A 20,361-nucleotide genomic window follows, 5' to 3' on the forward strand; every position below is an offset into this window, starting at 1 on the left:
TGTGTGTCTGCTGGTGGTTCCTGTCCTGCTCTATTTGTTCTGGTTCTACGTTCACCTGAGTCTCCTGAACCGCAGTGGACCACATGACCAACTGATGAGCTCCGCCTTCCAGGCCAGTCTGCAGGTGTGGACACACTCTCTCACACACACACACACACACACACACACACACACACACACACACACACACACACACACACACACATCTGTGTAAGTGACCTTGATTGATTGATCGGTGATTGATTGGTTCTGTCTTCAGGGCGGTCTCTCCAGGATCACACAGGGTCAACCTCTGGAAGTTGCCTATGGCAGTCAGGTGACTTTAAGAAGCTCCGCCTCCCAGCCAATCCCCTGCTGGCTCCACTCGCACAAAGCCAACTACCCAATCAGGTGCTGCCAGCACACACAGACCGACGCCAATCACAGCCTCTCAGGAAGCGTTTGAAAGATTTTAATGTGTGCATGTGTGTGTGTGTGCAGGTATGAAAATGGGCGGGGCAGTTCCCACCAGCAGCAGGTCACCTGTTATCCTTTCAAAGACGTCAACAACTGGTGGATCATCAAAGATCCTGGCAGGTAGGTTCACCTGGGGCATGCTGGGAAATGTAGTCCCTCCCTGTCCAGGCTCACTCGTGTCCCTACGTCAGACAGGAGCTGGCGGTCGGCAGTCCTCCTCGACCTGTCCGTCACGGTGATGTCGTCCAGCTGGTCCATGGGATGACCTCACGCTTCCTCAACAGGTAAACAGGTCGTTCAGTACGACGCGTTCAAGGACCGTCTGACTTCTGAGACTCTGACGCTTCTGTGTGTCGCAGCCATGACGTCGCCGCTCCCATGAGTCCTTACGCTCAGGAAGTGTCCGGTTACATCGACTTCAACGTCTCCATGGCAACGCAGAACCTCTGGAGAGTCGTGAGTAGTGATCGGTTGATCGATTATTACTAATCAACAGTGTGTGTACGTTCAATCAGCTCTGTGTGTGTGTGTGTGTTCAGGACATCTCGGACAGGGAGGCGGAGTCAGAGGTGTGGAAGACGATCCTGTCTGAGGTTCGATTGGTCCACGTCAACACCTCAGCGGTCCTCAAGGTGCGGACAGGAAGTGACCACATCAACAGAGCTGAGCTGACCGATGACACAATAACTGTGTGTGTGTGTGTGTGTGTGTGTGTGTGTGTGCGTGTGCGTGAGTGCGTGCATGCATGCATGCGTGTGCATGCAGCTGAGCGGAGTGTCTCTTCCAGACTGGGGTTTCCGTCAGTTGGAAGTCGTGGCAGAGAAACTGTTTCAGTCTTACAGCAGCAGTTTGATCTGGACGGTGGAGGAACATCGATATGGAACCAGTACGACTGTGACCGCTGACCTTTTGATTTCAGACTTCATCACACTGAATATGACACCAGATCTTACTCAGTGTTTTTGTGTGTGTGTGTGTGTGTGTGTGTGTAGGTCAGGAGCAGAAAGAGCGGGAGGCGGAGCTTCATTCTCCGACTCACATTGATGTCGACAGGAAAATTTCCTTCTGGGCGAAGTTTTTAGAAGTACAGGTATGACAGTGAACGCATCATGTCCTTAAGTTTAGAGACAGAAATCATGGTGAGGATAATTATACTGTCATACTGTGGCCATGGTAGCAGACTGATGACGTCATGTTGTGATGTCATGACAGTGGAAGATGCTGACGGTGAAACAGGAAGACTCTGAACACAAATACAGCTCCTCCCCCTTAGAGTGGATCACCATGGAAACCAACATTGCTTACTGGCTGCACTCGTCCACCAATGTAACACACACACACACACACACACACACAGTGCGAGTGGTGAGTGGTGTGTGTTAATTTGAATGTTTCCTTCAGGCTCAGATTCATCTGATTGGTAACCCGGTGTCTTGGGGCGTGGCCAACCTCAGCCTGCTGGCCTATCAGCTGCTGGCAGCGGTGTACCTGCTGAGGAGGAGGCGGGGCTTCAAAGACCTTCCTGAAGGTAAACACACCTCACTCCTCTCTCCTGAAGCCGACGTGTCACCTGACCATGGTGTGTGTGTGTGTGTGATTCAGGTGTGTGGGGTCAGTTTGAGTGTCTGGGTTGTGTGTGTGTGGGCGGCTGGTTGGTGAACTTCCTTCCCTTCCTGCTGATGGAGAAGACGCTCTTCCTGTATCACTACCTGCCTGCCCTCTGCTTCCTGTACCTACTGAGCCCCGCCCTGCTGGAGCACACACACACTCACCTGCTCAGGTATGAACACACGCACACGCACAACCGCGCACACACGCACGTACACGCACACGTGTTAATAAAGTTTTCTCTCTGCAGCAGTGTGACACAGCGGCGAACTCTGTGTGTGTGTGCGTCGGCCGTGACGTTGTTGGTCTTCCTGTCGTATCGAACCTTCTGCCCTCTGACCTATGGCAGCCCCGAGCTCTCAGCCAATCAGCTGCAAGGACTCAAGTGGAGAGACACCTGGGACATCCTGTACCGCCGCCGCTAGAGACACCGAGAGGGAGACAGGTGGAGAAACAGGAGCGTTTTTTTCCTCACGTTGAGGTGAACTGAAGCTGTTTATAAGCTGAGGAGAAGCACCTGAATGCCCTGTCACGTGGCAGGCGGAGCTTCAATCCTCTGACCTCTCAGGTGACAGAAACACGTCTGACATGTAAACTGCTGCTGACGAAGTACAAAGTAAAAGTTCACACAATGTGAAACACAGAGGTGACCTCTGACCCCTGGAGTCTGACACAGTAAAGATCAGTAGATGTTTATAGATGAGTCCACTGGTTTTAAAACAGACTCATTGATATTTCAGCTTCATTTGATTCAATAAAGATGATTTGATTCAGATTCTGCGACCATCAACGGATAGTTTGTTTTAATTTGAACTATGATCCACCGATCGATATTCCTCTTGGTGATCAGTCGACAGCTCAGTGAGTGATGACATCACACATTTACAGTCTGACATCACTTCCTGTTTATTTACAGTCGATTAATCAGACGCACTGTAACTATCAAACATTGTGGTTCCGAGGTACAATCAAACGCATCATCACGAGCCAATATGAGCTCCACCAATCAGAGACCTGGATGTTACACCGTAGGATTGTGGGTAATGTAGTATTTGTCAATGACATTGAGAATAAAAGATGTTTTTCTAAACAGCAGGATGACGTCACAGGTTCCGATCGAAGTCACAAACCACGTGTTGCTGCGCACTGCTCTGTTCGACCAGACGTCAGTTCATAGTTGTCACCAGCAGGAGGCGCTGAGGCTGGATCATACACATCAGAAACATGAGACTAGACGCGTGTCGTGTGCACAATGATGAACAGCTCTAATAAAGATCATTCAAGTCGGCGGGCGGAAATGTGACACAAAACCGGAACCGGAAGTGGGATGTGGGGGAAGACAATAAAGAGCGGACAGTGGTTTAATTTGAGTTCGTGAGTTTAGACAGAGGTTTAGATAGACAGACATGCGGACAGACAGACAGGAGGACAGACAGACAGACAGGCGAGTAGACTGACGTTGGACCCAGGTCTCGGTCTTAACGTCAAACACCGCGATACCAGCGTCCTCGCCGAACAGCCTGCTGGGTAATATGTTAACGACAGAACTGCGTTGATTGGTGCTCCGCGGCACGAGGAGGCACAAAGTACCGACACACAGGAAACAACTGACGACCACTGACGGAGGACGGACACGAGAGAAGCCGAGTCACAGGTACTGTGGTACTGACACTACTGACACTGTAGTGCTAATACTACTGATGCTACTGACACTGTAGTAGTACTAATACTACTGATGCTACTGACACTGTAGTAGTACCAATACTACTGATGCTGTACTACTGACACTGTAGTACTAATACTACTGATGCTACTGACACTAGTACTAATACTACTGATGCTACTGACACTGTAGTACTGATGCTACTGACACTGTAGTAGTACTAATACTACTGATGCTGTACTCCTGACACTAGTACTTATACTACTGATGCTACTGACACTGTAGTACTAATACTACTGATGCTACTGACACTAGTAGTACTAATACTTATGATGCTGTACTACTGACACTAGTACTTATACTACTGATGCTACTGACACTGTAGTACTAATACTACTGATGCTACTGACACTGTAGTAGTACTAATACTACTAATGCTGTACTACTGACACTAGTACTAATACTACTGATGCGACTGACACTGTAGTAGTGCTAATACTACTGATGCTGTACTACTGACACTAGTACTAATACTACTGATGCTACTGACACTGTAGTAGTGCTGATACTACTGATGCTGTACTACTGACACTAGTACTAATACTACTGATGCGACTGACACTGTAGTAGTGCTAATACTACTGATGCTGTACTACTGACACTAGTACTAATACTACTGATGCTGTACTACTGACACTAGTACTAATACTACTGATGCTACTGACACTGTAGTACTGATGCTACTGACACTGTAGTAGTACTACTACTACTGATGCTGTACTACTGACACTAGTACTAATACTACTGATGCTACGGAGACTGTAGTAGTACTAATACTACTGATGCTGTACTACTGACACTAGTACTAATTCTACTGGTGCTACTGACACTGTAGTAGTACTAATACTACTGATGCTACTGACACTGTAGTAGTGCTGATACTACTGATGCTGTACTACTGACACTAGTACTAATACTACTGATGCGACTGACACTGTAGTAGTGCTAATACTACTGATGCTGTACTACTGACACTAGTACTAATACTACTGATGCTACTGACACTGTAGTACTGATGCTACTGACACTGTAGTAGTACTACTACTACTGATGCTGTACTACTGACACTAGTACTAATACTACTGATGCTACTGACACTGTAGTAGTACTAATACTACTGATGCTGTACTACTGACACTAGTACTAATACTACTGATGCTACTGACACTGTAGTACTAATACTACTGATGCTACTGACACTGTAGTAGTACTAATACTACTGATGCTGTACTACTGACACTAGTACTAATTCTACTGATGCTACTGACACTGTAGTAGTACTAATACTACTGATGCTACTGACACTGTAGTAGTGCTGATACTACTGATGCTGTACTACTGACACTAGTACTAATACTACTGATGCTACTGACACTGTAGCACTGATGCTACTGACACTAGTAGTTCTACTACTACTGATGCTGTACTACTGACACTAGTACTAATACTACTGATGCTACTGACACTGTAGTACTAATACTACTGATGCTACTGACACTGTAGTAGTACTAATACTACTGATGCTGTACTACTGACACAAGTACTAATACTACTGATGCTACTGATACTGTAGTACTAATACTACTGATGCTACTGACACTGTAGTAGTACTAATACTACTGATGCTACTGACTAATACTACTGATGCTGTACTACTGACACTACTGACATTAGTACTAATACTACTGATGCTGTACTACTGACACTCGTACTAATACTACTGATGCTGTAGTACTAAAACTGCTGATACTGTAGTACTAACACTACTGACACTAGTACTAATACTACTGATGCTACTGACACTAGTACTAATACTACTGATGCTGTAGTACTAAAACTACTGACATTGTAGTACTGACACTACTGATGCTCATGACACTACTGATTCTGTGGTACTGACACTACTGATGCTACTGACACTAGTACTCATACTACTGACATTACTGGCACTGTAGTACTCATACTACTGACACTACTGATGCGGTAGTATTCATAATACTCTGTAGTAATACTACTGAAATTACCGACTGGTACTAATACTACTGACACTGTAGTACTCATACTACTGACGCTGTAATACTCACAGTACTGACACTACTGACGCTGTAGTATTCATAATACTCTGTCGTAATACTCCTGAAATTGCTGACTGTAGTACTAATACTTCCGATGCTGTAGAACTAATACTACTGATACTACTGGCACTGTAGTACTAATACTACTGACACTACTGACGCTGTAGTATTCATAATACTCTCTGTAGTAATACTCCTGAAATTGCTGACTGTAGTGCTAATACTTCTGATGCTGTAGAACTAGTACTACTGATACTACTGACTCTTTAGTACTCATATTTCTGACACTACTGACGCTGTAGTACTCATACTTTCGACACTACTTACACTAGTACTGTGGATCAATAAGTGATCGATCAATACATCGCTGTGTGTTTGAGCTGATGTGATCAAAGTTTCATTCAGTAACAACCTGTCTGTGTCCACAGACATGTCTGTCTCTCTGTCAGAGGAGCGAGACAGGATCCAGCGACAGGTGGAGGAGCTGGAGCAGAGTCTGTCTGTAACACACGGTGATCTGCAGCTGCTGAGCAGTGAGACAGGTACCTGTCTGTATGTCTGTCTGTCTGTAACACATGGTGATCTGCAGCTGCTCAGCAGTGAGACAGGTATCTGTCTGTCTGTCTGTTTGTCTGTAACACGGTGATCTGCAGCTGCTGGGCAGTGAGACAGGTACCTGTCCGTCTGTCTGTAACACACGGTGATCTCCAGCTGCTGAGCAGTGAGACAGGTACCTGTCTGTCTAACAGTGACCTTGTGTCTCTTTGATCAGATGATGAATCAGGAAGTGATGACACAGAGGTCAGACAGGTAACACACACACAAACACACTCACACTCACACTCTCTGAACACTAGTTGATCTAGCACTAGTTATGTTAACACTATTTGATGTAACACTAGGTATCTTAACACTAGTTATGTTTTCACTAGTTAAGCTAACACTAGTTTATTTAAAACTAGTTATGTTAACAATACATGATCTAACACTAGTTGATTTAACACTAGTTATGTTAACACTAGTTGAGCTAAGCGTCGTCTGGTCCTCACTAGTCAAGAAAGTTAAACGTGTGTTTTCAGTCTGCAGCAGGTCTGTTGTCTCAGAGAGAGAAGATCAAGAGAGACATCGAGAACCTGGAGAACGTCCTGAGACCACACAGTCCTGTCTGTGTGTCAGGTACCTGTCTGTCTGTCTGCTTGTCTGTCTCTCTCTCTCTCTCTGTCTGTCTGTCTCTCTCTGTGTCTCTCTCTGTCTGTCTGTCTCATGTGACACCATGTGTAGAACACATGTGTTGTGATGACATGTCTGTAACCTGTGACCTCTGAATCTGATTGGTTCCTGTCTGATCTGTTGTCCAGATGATGACAGCAGCAGCAGCAGCAGTGATGAGGTCAGTGACACTGTCTCACTTATATTGTTTACATCTGTTCCTACAGACCGTCAGTAGTCGTTCACTGTGTCTGTGTCTGTCTGTGGTCAGAGTGAACTGGGTCTGTCCCTGTCCGTGGATTCCTGTCTTCAGATGAACCTGGTCTACCAGCAGGTTCTTCAGGAGACCCTGGGCCAGCTGGAGACACTACTGAGTCACAACCACAGACAGCAGGTCAGCACTGACACAACCACAGACAGCCGGTCAGTACTGACACAATCACAGAGAGCAGGTCAGTACTGACACAAAACCACCGACTTTAGGTTAGTACTGACACACAACCACAGACATCAGGTTAGTGCAACCACACACAGCATGTCAGTACTGACACAATCACAGACAGCAGGTCAGTACTGACACCCTTTGTTCTGTCTGTAGAAGGAGCTGGTGTCTCAGATGTCTGGACCAATCAAAGAGCCCCGACAACAGACCGCCCCCTCGTCCTACCAACTGCCAATCAACATGTACCTGGGTCGCTTCCTGAAACCGTACTTCAAGGACAAACTGACAGGACTGGTAAGACCTGAGAGACAGACATTCAGACAAACAGTTGACAGCTGACCAATGAGGTTCTTTTTGTCCATGTCCAGGGTCCTCCAGCCAATCAGGAGACGAGGGAGAAGACCAGTCGGATGACAGGATGTCTGGACGACAAGAAAGTGAAAACAAAACGATGTGAGATTCAAACATACCTGTCTGTCCTGTCTGTCCTCAGTTGTCCTGTCTGTGTGTGTCTGTCCTGTCTGTCCTCACTCGTCCTGTCTGTCTGTGTCTGTCCTGTCTGTCCTCACTCTTCCTGTCTGTCTGTGTCTTCAGGGGAGAGCTGGCAGAAAACTCTGCTGATCCACGCAGTGTCCAGAGACGGACTGAGGAGACTGATCCAGCCCAAACTGTCCAGGTAACATGTCCTCTGTCTGCGTCTTGTCCTCTAACCACGAGTACGATGCAGAGGAACCTTGTCTCATCACATCATGACACGACTCGGCTCAGACATTCCAACTGTCAAAAACTGTATGGACTTCTTATTGTATAATGACCTGTCTGTCTCTCTACCCCGCCTGTCTCTCTGTCAGGGTGGACTACCTGAGTCTGAAGCTGTCCTCAGCAGAGGAGACGGACAGGCAGCAACTCAGAGAGCAGATAGACCGTTTGGAGAGAGAGATCGACCTGCTCAGGTATGTCTGTCCGTCCAGAGAAGAGGTTCGGGTCTGGGTCTGGGTGTGAAAGTCTGAGGGTCTGGGTCCAGGTCATGTTTTAGATGTTTAACATGTGATTCTCTGTCTCTGATTGGTCAGAGGGAAGAAGGGGGAGGAGCTGATCGGTGATCGATATGAAGAACACGATTGGCAGAAAATCTCCAATATTGATGTAAATCTGAAAACCGACCAATCGCATGTTGAGGAGTGAAGTGATGTCAGCGATTTCACGTCTCTGATGTCACGTCTCTGCTCCTCCTCCTCAGTTCGAGGGGACAAAGGAGGCCGACGACGTCCGGAGCTTCTGGCAGAACTTCCTCCACCCATCAATCAGGAAGTGTCCGTGGAGCCGGGATGAGGTGCAGGTGCTGAGGGACGAGAGCCAGAGACACAAGGACAGACACTGGGAGGGCATCGCCCACAACCTGGGGGTGATTAGGGGTTACCCGTCTGTCTGTCTGTCTGTCTGTCTGTCTCAGACGGGGAGGATAGCCTTCATGTGTCTCACCTGTCTGCCTGTCTGTCTGTTTGTCTCTCAGACTGGGAGGACAGCCTTCATGTGTCTCGTCTGTCTGCCTGTCTGTCTTTCTGTCTGTCTGTGTCTCAGACGGGGGAGGACAACCTTCATGTGTCTCACCTGTCTGTCTGTCTGTCTCTCAGATGGGCAGGACAGCCTTCATGTGTCTCACCTGTCTGTCTGTCTGTCTGTCTCTCAGACGGGCAGGTCAGCCTTCATGTGTCTCACCTGTCTGTCTGTCTGTCTGTCTCTCAGACGGGGAGGACAGCCTTCATGTGTCTCCAGACGTTCCAGCGGTTCGTGTCGACCTCGTTGCGTCGCAGCACCTGGACTCCTGACGAAGACGATCTGCTCCGGATGCTCGTCGACAAGATGAGGATTGGAAACTTCATCCCCTACACGCAGAGTAATGACATCACTGTGACATCACGATCCGTTTGTGTCACTGACACATGTTCACCTGTCTTTCTGCCTGTCTGTCTGTGTCTCAGTGAGTTACTTCATGGAGGGTCGGAACCCGGCGCAGCTGATCTACAGGTGGAACCAGGTTTTGGACCCGAGCCTGAAGAAAGGACCGTGGACCAAAGATGAGGACGAGGTAGGAAGGGGGCGGGGCTTACGCCAAACACATCATCTCCGCAGGCTGGAGACACTAATCTGTCTCTCTGTCTGTCTGTCTCTCAGCTCTTGCTACAAGCTGTCTCACACCACGGGGAGAAGAACTGGTGGAAGATCCGGTTGGAGGTTCCTGGACGAACCGACAGCAGCTGCAGAGACAGGTGAAGACGAAGGATCAGAGAATGAGAGTCTGTTTGACCGTCTCTTCCTCAACATTCACGTGTGTGTGTGTGTGTGTGTGTGTGTGTGTGTGTGTGTGTGTGTGTGTGTGTGTGTGTGTGTGTGTGTGTGTGTGTGTGTGTGTGTGTGTGTGTGTGTGTGTGTGTGTGTGTGTGTGTGTGTGTGCATGCGCGCGCGTGCGCGCAGGTATCAGGACTGTCTGAAGTCTGGGAGGAAGCGAGGAGCGTTTGATGAACAGGAGCGGAACCTGCTGCTGCTCCTGGTGCAGAAACATGGTGTAGGTGAGTCTCACAGAGTCCTGGTGCTGAAGGATCATGGGTAATGCAGTCTGAACCTGACAGTTTGATAACAGTTACCAGAGGTCGAGCACGAATAACCAACGTGAGTCTGGACTCCGGAGGGTTTCCTGTTTGCTCTCACCGTTGCCTCGTTAGCTACTTTTAGCTGCGCTTCCTGCAGCTCGGCCGCCAGCACAGCTAGCTCGTTAGCCTCGTTGATGATGTGCAATGAATTCTGGGACATGTGGCCCGAGGAGGATCGCCCGTGGGAACGTATACATATATATATGTATGTGTGTGTGTGTGTGTGTATATATATGTTGTGACCTGAAGTTCTCATTGCAGGTCGCTGGGCGAAGATCGCCGCTGAGATACCTCATCGTTACGACGCTCAGTGTCTGAGGGAGTGGAGGAAAGTGAGCAGACCGCGGCCTTGTCCGCCTCAGGTAGTGGTCTCAGGGGGGAGGGGCTTGTTTTGATCACCTGCACACCCCTGCTTACTGACATCGTGACGTCTGTTGATATTCAGTGTGTTTCATTGCTCAGATGATCTAAGTTTATAACATGAACTGACTGTTAACTGTCGACCCACAGAGAGGAGGAGAGAAGAAGAAGAGGACGAGGAGGAAGATGAAACCGGAGGAGGAGGAGGAGGAGGAGGAGAAGGTGAGCAGTGAGGAAGAGCAGGAGGAGATAGTGGTGGAGTACATGGACAGTGATGAGGATGAGAAGAAGAATGAGAAGAAGGAGGGGGAGGAGGCAGAATTGCAGAGGCCTGAGGAAGAGGAGGAGGAGCACTACGACTTCCCTCCCATGAAGGAGTGGATTCCACAAGATAAAGCAGAACATTTCACTTTCCTGAGCTTTCGTCCGGTGCAGTTACCTTCTTCTTCTGGTCGCGGCCGAGTCCGCTCCACCGTCGTGGGCGAGTTCGGACGCTCCGTGGTCGTCGGACCGAATCCACGAGCGCTGCAGGGGGAGGAGCGTCACCAGAGCAGAACCATGATGATGGTGTCGCCTGACCAGCTGCAAGCCCACCTGCTCCGCCAGGCAGCCAGGTGCGAGAATCAGAGCCCCCGGCCCAAAGGGAAACCCAGCGGGTCGGGCCCGGGCACAGGCCTTTCCTACAGGCTGCAGGCCGCCCTGACGCCCTGGATCGGAAACCTACTGATCCCGACCGAGACCAGGCTGACGGTGGCGGACGCACTGAGGGAACGAGCAGAGAAAACCCCGCTGCCCTCGACTCCCGTCTTTCTGCTGCTGCTGCAGAGCCTGAGCGTGGACACGCTGGGCTGCAGGGACATGATCGAGAGGAGGAGGAGCCAGGTGGTGTCACTGACTCTGCCCACACACCCCTCCCCTCTTCGCAGGAGGAATCCCAAGACCATCGCAGGAATCCTGCAGCAGAGGAAGGAGCAGAGAGAGGTGGTGCTGCAGCAGGAAGTGATCCTGAAGCAGCTTCAGGTGTTGAAACAACAACAACAACAACAACAACAATACCAACAACAATACCAACAACAACAGCAACAACTACAGCAACAGAAGCAACAACAACAACAACAGAAGCAGCTGCTGCTCAGACACCAGGTCCGACCGCAGCAGCTTGTACGTCTGCAGCATCTTCAGAATTGTCCTCGTCGTCTTCAGATGCGTCCTCGGATGTCTCCTATGTCCTTTCCTCACGCTGCCTCCTGCCCTCTTCCTCTTCAGCACTCTGCTCCCCCCACACTCTGTACCCCAGCTGTTGGTGATGGTGTTGACGAGACACGCTCACATGTGATGGAGATCAGAGGTCGGCGGCACGCCACTGAAGTCAAGGTAACATCGAAACTCTCAGCGTCACGTCTCAGACGGTCAGAGCTAAACTCAACGTTGTCTTTTTTTTCTTTCAGGCTGAAGCCACGCCTCCTGTACCCTCTTCCTCCCTGATCACATTTCCTCCACCCTCCTCCTCTCAGATCATGTCTCCTCCTCTCTCCTCCTCCCTGATCACGTCTCCTCCACCCTCCTCCTCCCTGATCACGTCTCCTCCACCCTCCTCCTCCCTGATCACGTCTCCTCCACCCTCCTCCTCCCGTATCACGTCTCCTGTCAACGACCATGACTACGCCATTGGTCCTTACCTCACCCTCAGTCAACCAAGCCCTGCCCCCAAACAGCTGAACCCTGTGCACTGTGAATTGAACTCCTCCAAAGAGTCGCCCCCAAAAAATCACAGCAGAGGGAGGAAACGAGTAAGGGGGGAAGAGCAGGACCCCGTGGGCGGGGCTAGTGCAGGTGTGGTCCAGGAAGGCAAAAGGGTTCGGAAGCCGACTCAGAAGGCAAGAGAGCTGCAGGAAGACGCTGATGCCAAGGTTCGTCTTACTCCTCCTCTCAGTCTGACTGCTCCTCCTCTCTGTCTGTCTGACTCCTCCTGCCTGTCCGACTCCACCTCCTTGCCTGTCTGACACCTCCTCTCTCTCTGTCTGACTCCTCCTCTCTGTCTGTCTGACTCCTCCTGCCTGCCTGACTCCTCCTCTGTCTGACTACTCCTCTCATCTCTGTCTTACTCCTCCTCTCTGTCTGTCTGACTCCTCCTGCCTGTCTGACTCCACCTCCTTGCCTGTCTGACTCCTCCTCTCTGTCTGTCTGACTCCTCCTCTTATCTCTGTCTTACTCCTCCTCTCTGTCTGTCGGACTCATCCTGCCTGTCTGACTCCTCATCCTGCCTGTCTGACTCCACCTCCTTGCCTGTCTGACTCCTCCTCTCTGTCTTACACCTCCTCTCTGTCTGTCTGACTCCTCCTGCCTGCCTGACTCCTCCTCTGTCTGACTACTCCTCTTATCTTTGTCTTACTCCTCCTCTCTGTCTGTCTGACTCCTCCTGCCTGCCTGACTCCTCCTCTGTCTGACTACTCCTCTCATCTCTGTCTTACTCCTCCTCTCTGTCTGACTCCTCCTGCCTGTCTGACTCCACCTCCTTGCCTGTCTGACTCCTCCTCCTCTCTGTCTTACTCCTCCTCTCTGTCTGTCTGACTCCTCCTCTTATCTCTGTCTTACTCCTCCTCTCTGTCTGTCTGACTCCTCCTCTTATCTCTGTCTTACTCCTCCTCTCTGTCTGTCTGACTCCTCCTCTGTCTGACTCCTCCTCTTATCTCTGTCTTACTCCTCCTCTCTGTCTGTCTGACTCCTCCTGCCTGTCTGACTCCTCCTCCTCTCTGTCTTACTCCTCCTCTCTGTCTGTCTGACTCCTCCTCTTATCTCTGTCTTACTCCTCCTCTCTGTCTGTCGGACTCATCCTGCCTGTCTGACTCCTCATCCTGCCTGTCTGACTCCACCTCCTTGCCTGTCTGACTCCTCCTCTCTGTCTTACACCTCCTCTCTGTCTGTCTGACTCCTCCTGCCTGCCTGACTCCTCCTCTGTCTGACTACTCCTCTTATCTTTGTCTTACTCCTCCTCTCTGTCTGTCTGACTCCTCCTGCCTGCCTGACTCCTCCTCTGTCTGACTACTCCTCTCATCTCTGTCTTACTCCTCCTCTCTGTCTGACTCCTCCTGCCTGTCTGACTCCACCTCCTTGCCTGTCTGACTCCTCCTCCTCTCTGTCTTACTCCTCCTCTCTGTCTGTCTGACTCCTCCTGCCTGTCTGACTCCTCCTCTTATCTCTGTCTTACTCCTCCTCTCTGTCTGTCGGACTCATCCTGCCTGTCTGACTCCTCCTCCTTGCCTGTCTGACTCCTCCTATGTCTGACTCCTCCTCTCTGTCTGTCTGACGACTCCTCTCTGTCTGACTCCTCCTCTCATCTCTGTCTTACTCCTCCTCAATGTCTGTCCGACTCTTCCTCTCTGTCTGTCTGACTCCTCCTCCTTTACTTTCAGGCTAAAGTTAAGAAGAAGAGGATGTCTTCTCCTGGAAAGTCTCGACCCGAAGGGGGAGCTGTGGCGCTCCCCTGGCTGGGTTTACTTCCTGGTCAGTCGATGTGGGTCATGACCCCTGCTGGGCTGGTCCAGCTGGCAGAAGCTCCGCCCCAAGGCCTGCGGTTGGCGTTGGTCCCATGCCCGTCCGTCCCACCTCCTCTGCCCACTCCCCCTCTTCGATTCACCTCTGTCATACAGAAACCAGTTGCACCTGTGCCCCTCCCTGCCCCGCCCACCTGTCATTATATGCCTGTCCCCCAAACCGTTGTCCTACCACCTGTCCCACACCCCCTCCCTCCCTGTCCACCCCAGCCCCCCCCCACACTGTTCCTTCCTCATAAGGTTATGGTCAGAGTGGACCAGTCTGAAGCTCCTCCCCTCAGGAGGGAGGCTCTGACCTTTGACCCCTCCCTGATGTTCCTTGAGCCCCAGGAAGCTGTGTGTGATTGGCTGAGTGGACGGGGAGGGGTGGTGGTACCCGGAGCAGGAGTGGCTCTTCCCTACCTGCCGCCCTTCGTCAGCAGTCTGACTGCGTTCAGTTCGCTTCTCCGGGTAAAGAAGTCTCTAACCAAATCGTCCCTGCAGCTGCTGCGTCATCACCCTGGAACCAAAACCAGAACCAGAACCAGACCCGACAGTCCACCTCCGTCAGACCTGCCGGACTCCACCTCTGATCTCAGACCAGCAAGCGACCAACCAGGAAGCACACCTCTGCCAGGTACAGACACTGAGTCATTGATCCGTTCACACCTTATATCTGTATGATGTCATGTGATGTACAGGTCATAAGTCCTGCCCCCCGGTGTCTGTGTTCTCAGCTGCTCCTGTCGGCCCCGACGAGGACGAGGAGGAGCTTGTGGTGGAGGTGCGTCAGCTGGTGACGGAGCGTTTCTCAGGTAACCCCGCCTACCAGCTGTTGAAGGCCCGCTTCCTGTCCTGCTTCACTGTCCCCGCCCTCCTCGCCACCATCCAGCCAGTAGCAAAGAAGACGGGGGTCTGCCAGGCCAATCAGGAAGAGGAGGAGGAGGAGCTGAAGAACATCAGAGCGAGGGGGAGACAGAGGAGAGCAGAGGTGAGACAAAGCTCAGTGTCCCAACTCAGGCTCCGCCTCCTTTGGAGGATGTAGACCAATGAGACGATCTGGTCTATGGCGGATTTCATGTTTATGTGTTGGGCCATTACCGCTGTTGCCTAGGAATGGAGCAGCAGTTGCCCTTGGTCGCGTAACGAGTCCTGGGACGGGTTGAGGACGGAAGGACGCATTTGAAGGGGCACACGAAATGTCACACCGAGTCAGACCGAAGGAGGCGGAGCCTGAGCGACAGTTATAATGTCAATTAAATAATATGAAAAAACAACCAATATAGTCAGAGGAAGTCAATGATCAGAACATTTGAACAGAGACTCGATTTCATTTTGTCTCCAGAGATCGTTGCTGCTGTGTGACGCATCAGGAGCTCCGGCCAATCATTTCTCAGGAATTATCAACACCGACGGACCAGACCGGACTGGACCGGACCATCACTGTCCCATTAAAAACCTTGATGTCCAGATGAGTTGAATCTGTCATTTATTGTGTCTTTGTCTTTTTGACTATAAAAAGATCACATGTAAATTAAAAAGTCAATTTTTTTTAAACAGTTTGGAGCTTCACTAAATTATCTTCATCTTCATCTTCACCGCTTCATTCATGAAATGATGTTTCGTTGTTTCTGATCATCAACTGTAAAGAAACATTTCATTATTGATTTGATCGTTTTCTAATAAAGATTATGTGAACTGAAGCAGCGTGAACTGGTCACTGAGAGGTCACTGAGGTCACTAGGGACTGAACTGAACTCTTACCTGAACATTTATCTCTTTGACTCTTCTTCTCTTATTTTGTTCCATTTCAGCTCGATGACTCATCATGAAAACTGTTTGCTGTTAATGGATCTTCCTCTTCTGACGTCTGTACTTTTCTTTTCTTCCTCTTTGTGTCAAACAAACAAACTGACCGTCTTTATATACAGTAGTGGTCGTCTTTATATAGTCAATGATCATCTTTATATAATCAGTGATCGTCTTTATATAGTCAGTGATCGTCTTTATATACCGTCACTGGTTGTCTTTCTATAGAGTCAATGGTCGTCTTCATATACAGTCATTGATTGTGGTTCAGTCTGTTCCTCTTCACTGACCCTCCGTCAGTCGATCAGCTCCTTTGACGGTGCAATGTGATTGGTGGATGAACCACGTCAGTGACAGTCAGAGAGGGCGGAGACTGAGGAGAAAACAGGAATTGACAGAATGACTTCCTCCTCAGAAAACACAGCCGCATTGACAGACAGAGACAGACAGACAGACGGAGAGGGAGACAGCAGGTGTATTGTTTCCTCAGTGTGTACTCGGTTTGTACTCGGTGTGTAGTATGGACTCTGTCGGTGAAGACGACCTCTGTTGGCTGCAGTTGGAAGATTTCAGGATGTTGCTTATCAAAACCATCGAACCTTCAAGAATCAGCCCGTACCTCCGCCAGTGTCAGGTGACTCCTCCCCCTACTCGTCTTCCTTCCCGTCCCCCTGCTTCTCTCTGATTGGTTGTATTTTGTTGTCAGGTGATCAGTGCAGAGGATGAGGAGCAGCTCTTCAACGACCCTGCCCTCTTCATCAGGAGGAGAAAAGTTGGTAAGAAACACAACGTCTTCCTGACTCCTCCCCTCGTCCTCCTGACTGACTGACGAGGGGAGGTTCTGACCTTTGACCTTTACAGGAGCCCTGCTAGACATCCTGCAGAGGACAGGGGTCAAAGGTTACACAGCCTTTCTGGAGAGTCTGGAGCTCGATTACCCACAAGTCTACAGTCGGATCACCGGGAAGGAACCGAACAGGACGTTCAGCATCCTCGTAGGTCTGTCTGTCTGCCTGCCTGCCTGCCTGCCTGCCTGCCTGTCTGTCTGTCTGTCTGTCTGTCTGTCTGTCTGTCTGTCTGCCTGCCTGCCTGCCTGCCTGCCTGCCTGCCTGCCTGCCTGCCTGCCTGCCTGCCTGCCTGTCTGTCTGTCTGTCTGTCTGTCTGTCTGTCTGTCTGTCTGTCTGTCTGTCTGTCTTCTGCCTGCCTGTCTGTCTGTCTGTCTCTAAGACGGTTGACGTTATGACCTATTCACGTTCAGATGGTTTACGTTATGAGGTATTCACGTTCAGACGGTGGATGTCATGATGTATTCATGTGCAGACACAGCAGGAGAATCTGGTCTGACTCAGTTTCTGATGACGGAGCTGAGCCGCCTGCAGAGGGCACTGCAGGACGAGAGGCGCCGTCGCCAGCAGGCCTGCTCTGTCGCCAAGGAACAGGTTGGCATAGCAACCAGGTTACTAAGGAAGGGGGCGGAGCCGTGCGTTGAGCGCTCACGTGTGTTTTGTGTGTGCGCAGGAGGCGTGGTCTCAGCAGCAGCAGCTGAGGGAGCGGCAGCTGGCGACGCTCACTGAGCGCGTGCAGAAGGTTCAGGAAGAGCGCGAGCGTCTGAGCGACGAGGCAAAGCAGCTCCGAGATCACAACTACTGTCTGATGGCCGACATCAACACTCTGACCCAGGACAAGAGCAACGCCCTGCTGGCCAACAGAGACCTGCAGATAGAGGTCAGCTCACCTCTGACCCCCGACGACCCCGACCGAGAGCGGGTGTGACCTCTGACCTCTCACCTCTGTGTGTGCAGGTGGAGCGACTGAAGAACTCCCTGCTGCAGGCTGAAGGTCAGACTCGACTGCTGAGACGATGGACGCTGAGGCCACTGCAGGAGGTGAGTCAGCTGTCAATCACCTGTCAGAGCCAGCTGTCAACCAGGTGTCATCGTAATCATCATCACCCCGCCCGGGTGATGATGATTACGATGATGATGATATATGTGAAACTCACCAACTAACATGGTGAAATGTGATTTCAGAGTCTGGCTCCGCCCACAGAAACCTTCCTCCAGCCCCCGAGAGAGGAGGGGCTGAAGGAGGAGCAGGGGGAAGAGCTGAAGGAGGGACAAGGAGAGGAGAGAAAACCAGAGGAGAAACGAGGGATGAACCTCCTCACCACAGTTTTCAGACTGAGAAGAGAAGTTCACAGAGCAGAGGAGCAGAGAGCCACGGTGAGGAGGAGGAGGAGGAGGAGGAGGAAGATCATCAGTTTATTATAGGTCATGGCAATTAAGCTTTTTGTCAGTGAAAGTCAAGGAATTTGACTCAGAGTGGAATCTCGACTGTTGTTGACATTGTCTTCACAATAAGAGTTTTCTAATGAATAAAGGTCTTTTATTGTGAAACAGGTGGTTGTGAATGTCATGGTCCTTTTCAGAGTGCGGAGGAGAAGGAGGAGCTTGAGCTGAGCTGCTCTGAGCTGAAGAGAGAAGCCAGGACGTACCGTCAACGAATCAAACAGACCCTCCGACAGCTGGAGGAGGTGGTCAGAGAGAGAGACAAGGTGGAGTCAGGTTCTGTGGGAGGAGTCTGTCATTTGTTAGGAGTCTGTCGTGTGTGGAGTCGGGTCATGTGGGTGGAGTCTGGTACATGGGTGGAGTCTGTCATGTGAGTGGAGTCAGGTTATGTGATTGTTCCAGGCTCTGTCGTCGTGGGCGGAGCAGCAGGCAGAGGTGCGGCTGCTGCTGCAGCAGAAGGATCAGTATAGGGAGCAGGTCAGACAGCTCACAGAGCGATCTGATAGGCTGGAGCACTGCCTACTCAGGTCACAGGGGGAGGAGCTCCAGCTGAGGACACGCCTCCGCAGACTCACCTACAACAACGACCAGGTGAGGAGCAGAATGATGATGTCATGATGATGTCATGATAATGTCATGATGATGTCATGACAAAGGCTGTCTCCCTCAGTGGCAGAGGAGTGTGAGCAGTGAGGAAGAGGAGGAGCCGACAGTGAACGCTGTGAAAGGTCAGTTGTGTCATGTGACATGCGTCATGTGACCTGGGTCATGCGACCTGTGTGTTGTGACCTGCGTCATGCAACCTGCTTGTTGTGACCTGCGACATGTGACCTGCGTCATGTGACCTGCATGTTGTGACCTGTGACCTGCGTCATGTGACCTGCATGTTGTGACCTGCGTCATGTGACCTGCGACATTTGACCTGCAACATTTGACCTGCATCATGTGACCTGCGACATGTGACCTGCATCATGTGACCTGCGACATGTGACCTGCGGGTTGTGACCTGCGGGTTGTGACCTGCGACATGTGACCTGCGACATGTGACCCTGCGTGTTGTGACAGGAGCAGGAAGCCGTGATAAGGATCTCAGTGAGACGTCGGTGGAGAGCGAGGAGGCGACAGCAGGAGGCACCGCAGAGAACAGAACCACTGCATCATGGGTAATACATCCTGTCTGTCTCTTTTCTCTGAATGGACAAAAAGTTTTTTCTCCGTTCACGTTCTGGTCGGCCGCCATTACTTACCTTCGAAGCCTGCGCGCAATGCATCCTGGGATATCCTGGGTCGGGTTGGATCCACCCGTTTGTCTCTTTATCACTTGTTTTACTCTCCCATCTCTCTGTCTGTGCAGGAGAGGCAGACAGACGACTGTCTCAACTCCAGGAGTCGTCTGAACTTCTTCCAGCGCAGGTGAGACTACCTCAGGACCTCATCAGCTCAGATCAAAACTCAAACTTTGATAAAAATGTGACAGCCGCTTTCAGCGTGTTTCTGTTTTCATGACAACAGGAAGCGAGCAGTCAGGTCAAAGTTCGTCTGTAAGGAGTACACAGCCAGTTACATTGACGACAGCAGCAGCAGCGACATCACAGAGTGGGACTGAACAGCAACATGATCACGTGACCACATGATCACATGGTCACATGGTCAGACATCACGTGTTGAGTCTCAGTGACGATCAGTTTAATAAAAACATTTCATTATGATGCAAATGTGATGTCGTCCCGTTGATGTTACGACCATAAGGATAACAGGTCAAACACACACACACTCACTCCTGTGATCTGTGATGTCATCACTGACATTGACAGGAAGTGTGAGGGAGGTGAAGAAGGTGGAGGTGATAAGGTGAGGGAGGTGAAGAAGGTGAAGGTGAGGTAGGTGAAGAAGGTGGAGGTGAAGAAGGTGAGGGAGGTGGAGGTGAAAGTAAGGAAGGTGAAGAGGGTGGAGGTGATAAGGTGAGGGAGGTGAAGAAGGTGAAGGTGAGGGAGGTGAAGGTGAGGGAGGTGAAGAAGGTGAAGGTGAGGAAGGTGGAGGTGAGGGAGGCGGAGGTGAAGAAGGGGATGGAGGTGGAGGTGAAGAAGGTGAAGGTGAGGGAGGTGAAGGTGAGGAAGGTGGAGGTGAAGAAGGTGAAGGTGAGGAAGGTGGAGGTGAGGAAGGTGGAGGTGAAGAAGGGGATGAAGGTGATGGAGGGGATGAAGGTG

General features: G+C 50.5%; 3 protein-coding genes across 8 annotated transcripts in view; all 3 read left to right on the plus strand.

Moving 5' to 3' along the window:
• pomt1 (protein-O-mannosyltransferase 1) overlaps positions 1-2,854 on the plus strand; it is a 5,810-nt gene extending 2,956 nt beyond the window's left edge. For 2 of the 3 annotated variants that reach the window (XM_035640707.2, XM_035640709.2), the window contains exons 8-19: positions 1-124; positions 260-390; positions 481-576; positions 648-740; positions 816-912; positions 996-1,088; positions 1,222-1,342; positions 1,449-1,546; positions 1,669-1,782; positions 1,858-1,984; positions 2,059-2,236; positions 2,315-2,854. The exon at positions 1-124 is cut by the window's left edge and continues 32 nt beyond it. In XM_035640707.2, coding sequence (XP_035496600.1) covers positions 1-124; positions 260-390; positions 481-576; positions 648-740; positions 816-912; positions 996-1,088; positions 1,222-1,342; positions 1,449-1,546; positions 1,669-1,782; positions 1,858-1,984; positions 2,059-2,236; positions 2,315-2,489 — 1,447 coding nt within the window. In that variant the 3' untranslated portion in view covers positions 2,490-2,854. The remainder of the gene's footprint in view (positions 125-259; positions 391-480; positions 577-647; positions 741-815; positions 913-995; positions 1,089-1,221; positions 1,343-1,448; positions 1,547-1,668; positions 1,783-1,857; positions 1,985-2,058; positions 2,237-2,314) is intronic. The other variant, XM_035640708.2, reaches the window with a different exon arrangement.
• A 150-nt stretch (positions 2,855-3,004) lies between these two features.
• On the plus strand, positions 3,005-15,760 carry snapc4 (small nuclear RNA activating complex, polypeptide 4). Of its 3 annotated transcripts, none has more exons than XM_047329213.1 (23): positions 3,005-3,718; positions 6,291-6,404; positions 6,635-6,672; positions 6,942-7,038; positions 7,221-7,252; positions 7,343-7,465; positions 7,670-7,807; positions 7,882-7,966; positions 8,108-8,189; positions 8,365-8,466; positions 8,587-8,659; positions 8,754-8,918; positions 9,260-9,410; positions 9,496-9,602; positions 9,689-9,783; positions 9,989-10,083; positions 10,426-10,526; positions 10,675-10,746; positions 11,791-11,898; positions 11,973-12,434; positions 13,938-14,694; positions 14,795-15,048; positions 15,403-15,760. In XM_047329213.1, the coding sequence occupies exons 2-23, from the start codon at positions 6,293-6,295 to the stop codon at positions 15,535-15,537; spliced, it is 3,384 nt and encodes a 1,127-aa protein (XP_047185169.1). In that variant the 5' UTR covers positions 3,005-3,718; positions 6,291-6,292; the 3' UTR covers positions 15,538-15,760. The 3 variants fall into 3 exon arrangements, with proteins under 3 accessions (XP_047185169.1, XP_047185170.1, XP_047185171.1); XM_047329214.1 differs by having other exon boundaries at positions 6,635-6,663; XM_047329215.1 differs by lacking the exon at positions 15,403-15,760 and adding an exon at positions 15,172-15,396.
• Positions 15,761-16,237: 477 nt separating this feature from the next.
• On the plus strand, positions 16,238-19,869 carry card9 (caspase recruitment domain family, member 9). 2 transcript variants are annotated; one of them, XM_035640714.2, is made up of 13 exons: positions 16,238-16,500; positions 16,573-16,642; positions 16,728-16,865; positions 17,187-17,305; positions 17,385-17,591; positions 17,669-17,752; positions 17,897-18,088; positions 18,295-18,420; positions 18,557-18,745; positions 18,825-18,882; positions 19,220-19,317; positions 19,509-19,567; positions 19,642-19,869. In XM_035640714.2, the coding sequence occupies exons 1-13, from the start codon at positions 16,387-16,389 to the stop codon at positions 19,658-19,660; spliced, it is 1,473 nt and encodes a 490-aa protein (XP_035496607.2). In that variant the 5' UTR covers positions 16,238-16,386; the 3' UTR covers positions 19,661-19,869. The 2 variants fall into 2 exon arrangements, with proteins under 2 accessions (XP_035496607.2, XP_035496605.2); XM_035640712.2 differs by having other exon boundaries at positions 19,667-19,869.
• The last annotated feature ends 492 nt before the right edge of the window (positions 19,870-20,361 follow it).

The sequence above is a fragment of the Scophthalmus maximus genome, chromosome 19 (genome assembly GCF_022379125.1).
Source record: "Scophthalmus maximus strain ysfricsl-2021 chromosome 19, ASM2237912v1, whole genome shotgun sequence".
NCBI classification, from domain to species: domain Eukaryota; kingdom Metazoa; phylum Chordata; class Actinopteri; order Pleuronectiformes; family Scophthalmidae; genus Scophthalmus; species Scophthalmus maximus.